We start from the raw sequence: 13,920 nt of genomic DNA on the forward strand, positions 1-13,920 counted from the left end.
TGTAAATAAATATATATGGAGCAACTTGCAGCAAGAATAAATCAGAATGTCTTAAAGCATCTTACTGATCCTGGATCTTGTTACCTATTGTATGACAGAAACTGATCTTAGCAGGAATATGATTGAAAAAGGATTTTGCTTGGTGCTGTTCTAGGAACCGAGTCCCTTTTTCAACCATTTTCGCCTTAAAACAGTAGAAGATGAAGATGGAGAGGCTCAGCTTGTAGAACTCCCCCCATGGACTGCTATACAATTGGAAAAATTCTGTTACAATTCCAAACCTTTACATGGCAAGCAGAAAACTTAAGTTGAGATTGTTTCTTAGTAGTTTATTTTACTCCCCAAACTCTGATTTTCTGAAGTTTATTTGAATACTACTCATGCTTCTGCTTTCTTGAAAGTGGATTTTCTAGAAGCGTTGGCTGAAATATTCCTGGTTGATTTTTTTCCCTGCTGAAACGATCTTTTTCACAAAACTGGGATTTTCTAAAGAGAGTTTTGACTTTTGAAATGCTGACCTATGAGAATATCAGACTACTTTATTTATTCTTCTAAACTCTTTTTTTGTTTGTTTTATTTTAATCCCTTTTTTGTCACTCTGTAAATTCAGCTCATGTTACTTTTTTCATAGATTTTTTTCTCATTTTGCCATTATTTATCTTCTTCCAGCTTCTTTTGATTAGGGGGTACTAAAGTGACAGAAACAAGCTGAAAAATGTCCAAAAATAATCCTAAACATTATCTGTATACTGCACAAGGGATTAAAAGAAAGCAAAAAGAAATGGGGCTATAAGAAAAACTACTTGTTCATGAAAATAAAAAGAAACAAATGTATTGAAAAAGCATCGTTAATTCACTGCAGGGAAACAGCTCTAGATTTTTGGTTTTCACTTCTTTTCTTTTTTTTATCATTTTTTTCCTTAGTACATTTCCTATTTTCCAATAAGTTCCTATATAGTGACAAACTGCCCCTACCCTGTTGCACTGTGGAGGTTGTAGAACTTATTTCTTTCCTATGGCACACAGGCACTCATGAATTTTCTTAAGGACACATGGTATAATAATAAAAACAGTTTTATTAAGAATAAAAATTTCTCTTTAAAAAAAAAAAAAAAAAAAGCAGAGATGGAACCTGAGATTTCCCAAAGCTTTGTTACAAGGGGTATAAACCATTTCTTTTGCTAGAGCACAGTATATTTTGAACTATCATAGAATCATACAATATCCGAGTTGAAAGGAACCCACAAGGCCCATTGAGTTCAACTCCTGGGTCCCCAAAGGATCCCTCCCCCCCTCCCCCCCCCGGAAAATAATAAAAAAAATCAGAGATCATGTTTATCATTTATCCTTTATCCAGCAGCACCTCAAGGCAAACCTCGGGTTTTTCCTTCTTTCAGAAACTCTTTATTCCATGAATTTCCTTCTCAGTCTGATGAGAGTTTCTAGAGACTAGGACTCTCCACTGTTACATAGGCTCCTATATCCAGCATTTATTACAAGCAATAAAGGTTAGTTATTTTCACTGATAATTTTAAAAGCTAATTATTTCACCAATAATTTTCAAAATGATGAAGTCATTTATTTGTGGGTGTACAGAGAATAGTTTTGTATTACAGGGAAGTTAGGTAAGTTGGCAAAGTTATTTATTGGAACGACAGAAAAGAATGTAATGGTGGCCAACATGCCAGGGTACCCCTCTACATCTCTGCCTAGGAGCCTGGTTATCAAACCAGGGTAGCTGCTGCAAAATTGGCAATCCCTACTTCATTTGGTGCTGCACTCATTTCCCCTTTGCTTAATGTCACAGCTTACAATTTGCACCTTCTTCCTGAAGTATCTCTATATATTTAGTTTTTTGTTGAGGAAATGCCCATTCCTGACTTACCAGCTATGTCCCCTTCATGTCTGATATCCCTGTTTTACCCTGTCAAGTTGAAACCAACCTTCCATTTACCAGACAAGCAGGCTGTGCATCTTTCAACATAGTGTCCTCTGACCAGTCTGTGTTTTGTCAGTGAATTACAGAAAGACTCCATCAATGCACTGCTCTGCTTCCAGCAGCCGAATGGTATCTGGCAACACATCCAGGTTGGATTCCCAGTTGGTCATTTATGGTCAGAGTTTTGGTGGATTTCACAAGTAGCATGAAGGATCATAGAACCATAGCATGGCTTGGGTTGGAAGGGACCTTAAAGACCATACAACTCCAACCCGCTGCCATAGGCAGGGATGCCAGCCACTAGATCAGGATGGCCAATGCCCCATCCAACCTGGCCTTGAACACCTCTGGGGATGGGGCATCCACAGCTTCTCTGAGCAACCTGTTCCAGTGCCTCACCACCCTTACAGTGAAAAATTTCTTCCTAATGTCTAGTCTAAATCTGTCCTCTTTTAGCTTAAGACCATTCCCCCTTGTCCTATCATTATCTACCTGAATAGAGTCCCTCTCCATCCTTTTTATAAGACCCCTTTAAGTACTGAAAGGCTGCACTGAAGTCTCCCCGGAGCCTTCTATTCCCCATGCTGAACATCCCCAGCTCTCTCAGCCTGTCTTCATAGGAGAGGTGCTCTAGCCCTGTGATCATCTTTTTAGCCCTCCTCTGGACTCGCTTGAACAGGTTCACATCTTTCTTGTGCTGGGGGCTCCAAACCTGGATGCAGTACTCCAGGTGGAGCTTCATGAGGGCAGAGGAGAGGGGGACAATCCCCTCCCTCAACCTGCTGGTCACACCTCTTTTGATGCAGCCCAGGACAAAGTTGACCTACTGGGCTATATTGAAGACTGAGCAATTTTCAGAAGGTCAAGTAACCCCTAAACCCACTGCGGAAGTGGTAAAGGCTTCATGTCAAACCACAAGAGGAAAATAATTGCAAACCAGAGTCCACGAATACCCTGGCCTTATGACATGTGAATAGGAGACGTCATGCCTCCTAGTTTAGGGACTTATCCCGTAGGTTTGGACTAATTTAAAGAACGATTGCAGTCTCAAAAGTAATATATTACTATTTTGGAAGAAGAATTCAGAATTTAATTAAATAAGAGGAGGCCTATGGTGTGAATGGCAAAGATGTACTGCTAGCACAAAGGCATTGGAGCGTATCTGAGGTTCTGTGTCACAATAAAGTCTCTGCTGTGCTCTCTCAGGCAGGAGAGCATGTGTGCATACCACACTCGCCTAATGTGGTGCTAAGAAGTTTGACAGCAGATCTGAAGATGACTTCATAGCATCAGGCTAGACTAGCCCTAATAAAAGGGCTTGTGCAATACATTGACAGCACTTCATGGCAGTGCCACAAGGATTGGCATTGGAGGTAGTCTTTTTTTTTTTTTTTGTACCCAGTGGAAAGTTACCATAAAGGAAACCGTAGAAAGTAGAAGTTGCCTCTGTAGCACCACTGCAAGAATCTACTCTCAAGCAAACCCTACATTTTCTTCAACTAAAAGCTGACATCTTTAACACACTGTTAGCATTTCATGTACAAGTCAGTGGATCAGGCAGTGTGCCAGTTAACACACAAGGCTAGAGCAAAACAGAGCTTAGAGCAGTGGTAGAGTGGGTGTCTCATGACTGAGCACAGGACCATCCTGAGAGCTCAGGCAGGCAGAAGGTGAGGAAATGTTGATTTCCCATAGTCCAGGGTTTTCCCATTGTCCAGGTTCAAGTAGCTGGAAACTTCCACTGCCAGAATGTCTATGCCACAAGCAACTTAAACCTACAATAGAAATGGAGAATTAATTACGTGCAACCCACATGTGTTTGAATCAGTCCAACCTCTCCTTCTGTTCTGTATCCAAACTGCTTCTGGCTACAGTGCAAGGATTTAAGTAGTTAGGAAATTCCTTACTCCCTATAGATTATTTGTCCCTACCCAGTAACCCTGAGCGAATCTAGTAAATCACTTGTGCCTCCTTAGGTAGCACACACTATCTGAAGAATCTGAATGGAACAGTTTTACATGCCTTCCTTATACATACAATCATCACTTGGCACCCATGCAAAGCAAAACAGTTGCATTTCTAGGAACCAGCCCACCATTCTGATTCAAAAGCTTTTGTTCTGTTTCCCCTTCCTGCTACATGGCAGCACAAGCTGCTGTGCGGATCCCTTCTTCCCACCCACCCACCTAGACTCAATGGGAGGCACAGCAAGCAGCCCTGTCCCTCCCAGAGAAGGCCTTGCAACAGTTACAGGCAAAGGTTCAAGTACTACTAGTCTTAATACAACCTCAGATTCTTGTTTTTTTTGCTGCATTCACTGCTGCCATGGGCATGTATTCACTGTTGTACTCGTGGGAGTTGGATTCACACTGCTGATTCTGCAAACAGAGAGGAAATGCCATGACTTTAATTTGTGGTCACTACCCTCCGCCACTCCTACCTTTGTTCTTTAAACAGGGCAGTTAATCTGACTGTTTTAAGTGTGAATATTAAAGTCAGAATAGACAGGCACTCAGGTAGAAAAGTTGGAATAGAACAAACTGAAAATGAAAAATGCACTGTCCAAAAAAAAAAAATAAATAACTTATGTCCACAGTCTCCTTTCTTCCCTGATCCAACTGGTTCTTTCTTTAAGTGGTTTTGCTCCAGAACAGAGCTGGAATTGCTCCACTGATGATTTGTTTTCCCCTCTTGAAGAAAACAATCAGGTGAATTGCTTACCAAAGTAATTTTGCTGACCTGTGCAGCATTTCTCTTCTTTCCTTTAATTCCCAGCCCTTAAATCAATAGACAATTCTGTCTTAGAAAAATTAAATCTGAGCTGCTGTCATCAGTGAGTGAATTTCAGGGGTAAATTAACAGCTCACTCTCTTTGTCAAAAAACGTATCACGTGCTGAGTATATGCCTGTCCCACCCTCTAAATCTCATTAAATCAAGTTCCCCATCCATGACCCTTGGAAGGAGGGTTGTGCGGAATCCCGTAGACTTGCTTACCTTGTTCCTTAAGCGACAGGCTGCTACACAGCAGACACAGGAAATCATGGCAAACACGATCAGGCCAATAGTTACCCATGTCATGAGTCCCAGTGAAATGCAGTCTTCCTTATCTGGAGATAGGGAGGCAAAAATGGCATTGCTGAGAATCAGCACTTTTTTTCCCCCCCACAAACAACTTTTCAAATTATTTCCCATCTCCTCTTCATATTAGATGAAACAGCCAAAGTGTGCTCTGGAGAAGGATTTCCAGGAGTTGAAGAGTTGCCTTGGGAAAGTGTATTCAGCAGGAAACAAAACACTGCAGTTGTCCAGAAGGAGAAGTGAAAGCCTCACTGTTGGCACACAAGGCTTAAAGTGTAGATTGAAAAGAAACCAAGCCCAGACTGAGAGCATGATGATAGTTCAGATTTGAAGCAAGATTTAAGCTTACATTCGGTGAGAACCACAGGTGATTTAAAGGGCAGCCTGGTCTAAAGAAGGGAGGATTTTGGCAGTCATGTTTGGATAGGAAGGCAAGAGGAGGGGGACACAAGATCAACCTTGTCCAGATCTCGGAGAAAATACAGTAGGGCATGAAATAGCTAGCAATAGCTGTGAGCATCTGGCTGTCAGGAAAGTGGAAGTGGAGAGCAGTGGAAAACACGACTGACAAAACAGGATGGCACAGCCTGATTCTGCAATCACCGTGTGTTAAGTTCAGAGAGGGATAATAGATAATTTGCCCAACCACATAATTTTATCTTTGTTTATTCCTGGCATTGAGAAATGGGAAAGGACAGAAAGGGAAGGAGAACAGACAGTACAGTATTGTTATTGATCTGTATGGAGAACCCTTCCTGAGAACTTTTATGCTTTCTTGGAGCTCTCCATGTGAACTTCAGTCACACTTCTCGCTGCAGTGTAGCTACACCCAGTGTCTGTTTATCAGCAAACCGAAGTGAGGGGAGAAGGGAAGTAAACTTACCCTGGATGTACAAATAGGTTTCTTTCAGGCGGCAATCTATGTAAGGAGGGGGTAAGAACATCTCCAGGCAGTAGGTGTAAGTGTCGATGTGCTTTCTTTCCAGATTTGTGAGTATGAAAGTGGTGCTGGTATTTGAATGCTCTGCCTGACAGTAGGTGACGTTACTCTTGGGGATAGCTTTCTCCTTGCTCACATGGAGAGCACAGATCTCCTTCTTTTCGTGCCCTTTGAAGAGGGTCATGCTGAACTCACTCACATTTTTGGGGTTGTGAAATATGAATTTAAAGTTTCCACTATTAAATTCCACCATCACCTGGGAGTCAGAGACATGCAGCTGATCTGAAAATATTAAAACAATAAGTGCAGTCACTCAAACAGCAACGAAGAGTATCCCTAAAATGTTAAGAAACTCATTCAAACAAAGCAAGTGAACCGTGTCATAGAAACTTAAAACATGTAGGTACTCAGAACAGTCTGGCTTTGCCACTCAGCCCTGGACTGTGAGATACCAGTGCATCGTTCTGCTCATGTCACACATTACTGAGAAAATACATGAGATAACACCTTGCCTGCTATCTGCTATGAGGCTGGACAGGTCTCTGTTAGCATTGAATCAGTGACTTGCTTCATAATATTTAAAGGCCTCCTTCGACCAAACACTGAGACATATAATCCCTGCCTCAGTCTTGTTGTCCTATTCATAAATAAAACAAGGTGGGATGAAAATGGTGACAATTATCTCTGGTTTAGGGTTTGTAATCTGAACCTCATTGCTGTATCTGAAAACGCAGAACAGGATTTGAACTCTAAACTCCTACATAAATGCCTTAACCATAAGACCTATCTTTCCTTTTGAGATAGTGGTTTGGGGCATGCCATACAATTTAAACTTAATTACTTAGATGACTATATGACCTTTATCACAAACATGAGGACATGAGTAGAGCACAGATGTCACTGCGTGCATGCATTCACATGCAACCCAAAAATCATATTTGACCTTCCTGAAAGCATTGACAGAAAACATTGACAGATGTTATACAACTCTCTCATTCTGCAAAATGTTTCTATTTTTATTTTCTTGGAGAAGAAGAAGAAAGCAAACTGACTGAGGACCTCCTGCTACCTCACAGTTTGACTTTTGTAAAATCAGCAACCAATAGCATGGGGAATGCCCTGAGAAAAAAATGTGTTAAAGTGTGCTGTAAAAAAATGACAACCCTCTTCTTCAAAGACAGTATTTTCTGATCTAGTATGGCACTTGAAAACATATACCAAATTATGTGAGTGTGTCTTACCTATATTTTTGCACGGTCTTGATGAGCAGGTATCAGCTCCTGAAAAATAAATTGTTTCCTTTTTAAAATTCAAGCAGAGAAATGCAGGAAGAGGGGCTGAGCCATGCGATGTTAAGATGCTGAAGTTATTTTCTAATGTTAGTACTTGTGTCATAAGCCTATCTGATCTTGTCTCAGTGCTACACTATAAAATCCCATGGTATGATAAAATCACAAAGTATAAAAATAATGTAGGAAGAAAATTAATTGGGCAAGAATTAATATTGATAACATACATAGCACTTAGAAATTCATAAAACACCTCTGCAGAAGGAATAGGCATGCTTAAAGCGTAGAAACTGGGATGAAAGTAGAATTTCCCCAAAGATAGTGTGGAAATCTATCCCAAATTAAAAAGTATACTCTTGTTTTCTCGTGAATCCAGAGTTGGCAATAAGTTAGCATTATACTCTGTTTCCAGACTGTAGTGCCCATTTTGTTCTACGTTTGTTCTGTTTCCCAACACCGCATCAAAATATCTTCTTCTGGCACATCCAGAATGAATAACTGGAAGGTGCTCCAAGATATGCAGCAAGAAAATATTCATCAATGCACGCAGTTTTCTGTTCTAAATTTTTCTCTTCATGATTATCAAGCTGCATTCAGTCTGTTGTGCTTAGGCAGCCTCTGTTACAGGAGCCTGGCACACTTTTATTAATTATTTAGGACTTCCTTAAGGTGCTACCTCCCTCACCACCCACTATGGCAATACTGAGAATGGAATTTTCTGTCTGAGTTGGTGGCATGCACTGCTTTGAAATGGTTTGTGTGTCCTAAGTAGCAGGCATAGCTCAGCCTGATAGTGTTTCATTTCGACTTTTCCTTTTTTGCATTGCTCAAAAATCAGAGGTTTATCTCCTACACAGACAGGTAGAAAAAAACCTGTATCAGCCTTTCCTCTCTTCAGGTAGTCTGAGCAAATACTTCAGAGGCTGCTTAGATTGAAATACACTCTACATCAAGATTTTTTGATGTTAAGAAAACAGGGGACAAATACTTGAAGACTTCCATACATAATCATATTCTTGTTATTGCTACGTGGCAGTCTAGATCCATGCAGAGTAGGTTCCCAACTGTGCTGGGTGCTGTACCGATTGCACAGTGTAAATAATCCTTTTCCCAAGGCACCTGCAATCCACAACATCCAGCCTGCACATGCCCAGGAACAGGAGATTATTCTCAGTCATGTAGTGTTGAATGCTTTCAACTCTCTTCCTGGACTGAGGCAACCTTTTGGTGTCCACGCGTTTTTCTGCTTTGAATTCTTGCTCCCCAGTTATCACCACTGGCAAGGGCATTGCAATGAGTTAGTACTTGATTAAAATATTCTTAGTGTCACACATAAGCTAATGGACTTGTGGAAAATGCTTTGTGATGTGCAACTGGAAAGCAATTGCAAACTGTTACTCTTTTTTGATTGATTCACCCTCTTCCCAGTTATCACGTTCTTCCTGGCCTACTGTGCACAGTCAGTGACTTATGTCACACAGCGACAGTTCAAATATCTGCACTACTTTCAAGACTATTACTTAAGTGTGTGATAACAGACAAGGTATCTTGTACCACTGGTGTGAAGATAAGACAGACAAAACACAACTTGTCAACCCTCATTGAATTAAAGCTCTCGATACAGAGAGTGCAAGCCCTCGGAAGGGCACACGGCCTGAGAAGCTGAAAGCAAAGGTCAAATAAGGAAACGCGTCTTGATGACTTGCGTGCTGAGTGGTGAAGGAAAGCAGCTGCTGGGAGAACAACATTTGAAATAAAGGCCTTTTAAAATGCTCTAGTTTCAGTGGCCTGCGGGCTGATAACATATACCTTTAAAATTAGGCCCAACAGCAGATAAATTATTTAGGGAAGGAAAGAAAACAGCGAGTGTATCGAGCTAGCAGAAGCTAGGGAGAGCAGTGTATGTGTGAGCTGGCCGGGTCCCACCTGTAGCTGAGCGAGGCCTCCACCTTTGCCACCAGACGTCAGGGAGGAGAGGCAGATGCTGGCTCGGGGTCTGGGCAGCTGCAGGGCCAAGTGGTCCCAGAGGCCCCCGGCAGCCCGGAGGGGAGTGGGGCTGCGCTACTCTGCGTAAAGGAACAGCTGGGAATGTCATGCCTCCGAGCGCCTCCGAGAACAGTTCAGTTCTGCTGTTGGCTAATGAAATTGCCCTTTCATACTGGGTGGTTTAAAATCTTTGTCAGAGATCATGGTTTTAATATTTGTTTTTAATGGAAAAGGGCAGAGCGAGGTGATTAAGCGTGAAGTTCACGTGACCCTGTGGCAAGCTGAAAAATTGTTTTGCATCCTCTGAGGCCCAGAAGCTGTAACTGCTTATTTTCATGAAAGACTCAGTAATGTATTTCTGTGAAGGAACATTTCAGTAGCAGTAATACAATTAGTATTCTTCTGAAACAAGTGACCACACAGAAGAGTGTGCTTAGCATAGTATAAAGGGAGCATATTTTAAAATGAGATTAACAGTGCCTGAGATTAAAACACAGAATTGTCTACATGGGTAACCACAATGAGTGAGATTTCCAGCTCACTAGCTATTCTGCATCAAGTCCTGATGTGAATGTTCTGTCGCTGCATACTAAGAGGTAGTTTATTCCCCCTCCCTACGGCTGATTGCTCTTCTCAAGTTCCCATTTGTATTGGTTCATTCCTAGGGTAATCCTATGGACCCTGTAGGACTCTGAGGTTAATGGCCAGACACGTGTCATTTGCCAAGCTCCTTTGAGAATAAATGTACATTCAGGGGAGTGGAATACAGGAAATGGAGGTTAAAACATGCAATAATATTGAGAGATTTACTCACAAAACCTCCCTAATCCTACCACAAAAAATACATGAATAAAAGAATACATCCTGTTAGAGCTGAAAACGAGCAGAAGAATATCGCTGGTTCAGCAGTAAAAATGCTTGCATTTGGCTGTAAGGTTCCTTTTGGTATTTTTTATAAAAGAACTAATGCAACTGTAATATTTATAACAAGAGGAAACAAATCTTTCAGTGGTTTCCTACATGTCACACTGATGTTGTGTAGAGCTGTTCCTAGCTCACCTCTTGTCAAGGAGATGTGAATCCAAGAGAAGAACTTGGGTATGAGAGCAGCATCTTGTTATGTCAAACTATGAAGTGTGAGTGTGCATCCTATGTTTGTGTGTACTCACAGTCCTGTACATTCCTGTAAGAGATTACCTGGATAACAAATACGTCTTCCTCAGCTCTTTTGATAGACATTTTTACTTTCATCTTTACTGCAATGGGAAAGTACTTTGTCAGAGGCTTGCAAATTTCTGCAGTTGTGGTGCTTGAATATGGAGGCCAGTAGAAGGCAGGTTATTTTCATTCTAATGGGACTGCAACTTTGAGCTTTCTCATTGCTTTTCAGCAGACCCAATGCTATTTGCAAACATCACAATCCGTCACAAATTTGGGTCTTAACAGAAGTTTAAAAAACACATTTGCTTAATTTTCAAACTTGCATTTTTACATAGGAGAACAGAACAGGGATAGCATAGGATAGGATAGGATAGGATAGGATAGGATAGGATAGGATAGGATAGGATAGGATAGGATATTCTTGCATGGTTTTCCAGCATTTTGTTTTATCTTCCCCAGCTCCCAGAAACTAATCAGCTGATTAAAAGAACGAGCATAATGCTTGGGTGTGTTTGCCACTGAAAATGAGCAAATAAAGTGTAGAACCTTCTTTTCAAACAAGCATTTTTGTTTTATTATTACTAAATGTCTGATGAAACCGCACACCATTTTTAAGTTGCTGTAGCTTTTAATCTTTCAAGGCACTCTGAAAGATGGCACTGTCAATTCAGTGTCATTAGTCTTATGCCTAAAACTAGCATGTTGCTGTCCTTCAGGAATCAAGGGTTAAGAGGAAGGCAGTCCTTCTGGGCAAAGCAAGTAATGGCCAGAAGTACTCTAGAAGACTATCTGAATTATTTCTCTGTTATAAGATATGTTGTAGAATGTGGGAGCTTTTATAAAATATACCACTAACGCTGCACTAATTGCTGGTAATGTTTCAGACACCCTTCTGAGAAGTGACCATGGCTTCATCCGGTGTTGACAACAGGAGATATGTGGGCAAACTGCGATAATACTTTGCAAATGTTGGCATGCAAAAACTCATGTACAGCATTTCATAGCCAAGGGCCTCAAGTGCTATGGAGTCCTACAGCTCTGTACTTCAAAATCTCATTGCCTGTGCTTGTCTACCCAAGAAGCTCTTACAGACAATTTCTTGGTCACGACTGGTTTACCAAATTGCACAATACACACACACACGTATATCACCTTCCATGAGGTATTTACACTGAAACAATATCCACAGATCAGAGGTAGAGCTTGCTAATAACTGTGCTAAAATGGACAAAAAAAAAAAAAAAAAAAAAAAAAAAGCCATGCTTTTAAGTTACTCTGTTTTTACTCCCCAAAATTTGCCACAGTGCTGGAGTGCTAGCTCACTCTCTAATGAGGGTGTCATACCAATGTGTCTTACATAAAGCTGCTGTTATACAGCCCTTTTCTTTTTAGCAATAATGATAATAATTAGTACTTGTTATACTGAAAGCACTGTAAGAAAAAAAAAAAAAAAGTGAGATACCATTTCTCCCTGGAAGCAATGTCTTTCTTCTGCCATCTCCTCTGCCCAGACCCTGCCCAAGACCTATTCTCTGTGTTGGAAGGGAGGGAGAAAGAAGGGGAAACTGCCAGTATTAGATGGAACAATTATTTGCACCCTTAAAATTCCAGCCTGTTTCTTCCAAGGGAATGACCTTTTAGATGGCTCCAGCCACATGTAAAAGTGTGCTGGTGAAGTATACCTGCTAAATTGACTAGCTGAGAAATATGTAACAAAATTGAGAGGATGTTTTTGTTAGATTTAAGATGATTTTTCAAGGAGAAAAAGAACAGCTTGTGTCCCTTTATTGATACTGTCCACTACCCTCCTTCCCTGTGATTTCACCCATTTTTCAATGTCTGAAAGCTCGGTATGCTGTTGCTGTATTAGTTAACCTTCAGAGGGGTATCTGCATTGCCTAAAGAGCTGGAAGCTAGCTTTTATTTAAATGAAAGCTTAAATTCTGTATGAAACTGAACCTATCCTGAACCTATGTATCACTGGAATTTCAGAAGCAAACATATTCAATAACCCGTTGCATGACCTTCAAACAACATGTTTAAATAATGAATGCTTCAGTTAGTAACTCTGTGCACTAAATCTCAGGTCTCAGATAAATGTGAGCTCTGGTATTTTACTTTACATAGCTATTACAAAACACTGAGCCACGCAAAATGCTATGTCCATGTTTATGGCTGGACTGAGAGCAACTCTGTCACCGCTAACACAGCGTTAGGAGAGCTATACCTCCTTTTAAGTCTGTACCCGTTTCAAGCCTGCACCAAAATGATCTCATCCACCCTTCCATGCCATACACATTTTTCACAGTACAAAAATTCCCTGCTCAAACATGACCAGGATTAATATCAATAACTTAGTGTCTCTTTATTAAGCCATTCACCGTCATGCTGCTCTAAGACATTGTGCCCAGCAAGGGAAGCTGGCTGGAGCACTACAGTCTGAACAGCTAGAGGATAACACTGAGCAGATGAGCTAAAGAATACAGACAATGAAAACTTGTGCATTTTGTCTCAGACCAAATGCCCTTTCTGGCAGGAATTCTCTTCCCACCAGCTCTAGTGATGTTAAAGTCAAGAGTGGCCTTTTTGCAACTGCTTCCCTCAATTATCTCTATTCCTCCAACCCCACGCTATCAGACCTCGTTTACTGCCTCCCTTCTCTGGGTGGGCTATATTCCGTAGGGACATCTACTGTGAGGAGAATAAGAAGTGCTACTCACCACACAGGGCTCCAAACTGAAAGCAGAGGAGACAGAGCGTTACAGCGACCGACTTCATGCTTGCCTGACACTCAGGCACTAGCCTTCTGTCTGCTGTGAAGATGGGGAAGAATTCTTGGGTAGAAAAGGAAGTGGTTTGTGGGCAATGGGGGAAATTATATGATAGTCAGAAGGACTTTTTAATTTAACACCTGACTACGTTATAGCTATGTCAGCATTAGCTGTCGCCCACACCTGTGGAGTTTGCTGCTTTTTTTTTTTTTTCCCCCGCCTCATGGCTTGCTGTCACAGACAGGAAGATGAAAGATTTTCGTACATTACCTTTAATAATCACTTCCGTAAAGACTGCTTCTGGTGAAATCTGTCACGACAGAAGCTACCATCACCTACAGCACGCTTCCTGCAGATAGCAGCTGTTGGTGACCCCTTCCTTAAATTAACCTACTCCATGTGCATGTTGGCCACTGGCAACCAGGCCTCCCCCCCACCTTCAGCTGGGCTTGTGTAGCTGGTGGTGTTGCCCTGTACGGAAGCTGATGGCCAGGAGGGGAGGAGGCTCATCTTTGTCCTGGTCCTCAAATTCAGTGGAAGAACAGATCCAAATTGCAGAAGGACCCGCTCAGCCCTGTGACATCCTGGAGGCTCACTCGGATGTAAAACTTCCACCCTGGAGCTGAGGCTTGCTCTGGGCAGACATGAGAGACTCCATCAACTCTGAGTGGAGGAGATTTGGCCCAGTGCCCCAGGGCCTTAGGGCAGAAGCTTCTCTCCCTCCCTCTCCCTGCTTTTGTGCGGCACGCTGCTCT

The 13,920-nt window shown here is 41.6% G+C and overlaps 1 protein-coding gene across 1 annotated transcript; it reads right to left on the reverse strand.

Moving 5' to 3' along the window:
- Positions 1 to 950: 950 nt before the first annotated feature.
- On the reverse strand, positions 951 to 13,234 carry ICOS (inducible T cell costimulator). The gene is made up of 6 exons (XM_082764048.1): positions 13,115 to 13,234; positions 7,200 to 7,238; positions 5,902 to 6,240; positions 4,935 to 5,047; positions 4,227 to 4,317; positions 951 to 3,714 (listed from the first exon to the last, which is right to left on the reverse strand). The coding sequence occupies exons 1-5, from the start codon at positions 13,170 to 13,172 to the stop codon at positions 4,228 to 4,230; spliced, it is 639 nt and encodes a 212-aa protein (XP_082620174.1). The 5' UTR covers positions 13,173 to 13,234; the 3' UTR covers positions 951 to 3,714; position 4,227.
- Positions 13,235 to 13,920: the final 686 nt, after the last annotated feature.

Source organism: Aythya marila, assembly GCF_965140915.1.
Source record: "Aythya marila genome assembly, chromosome: 6".
Taxonomy (NCBI): Eukaryota; Metazoa; Chordata; class Aves; order Anseriformes; family Anatidae; genus Aythya; species Aythya marila.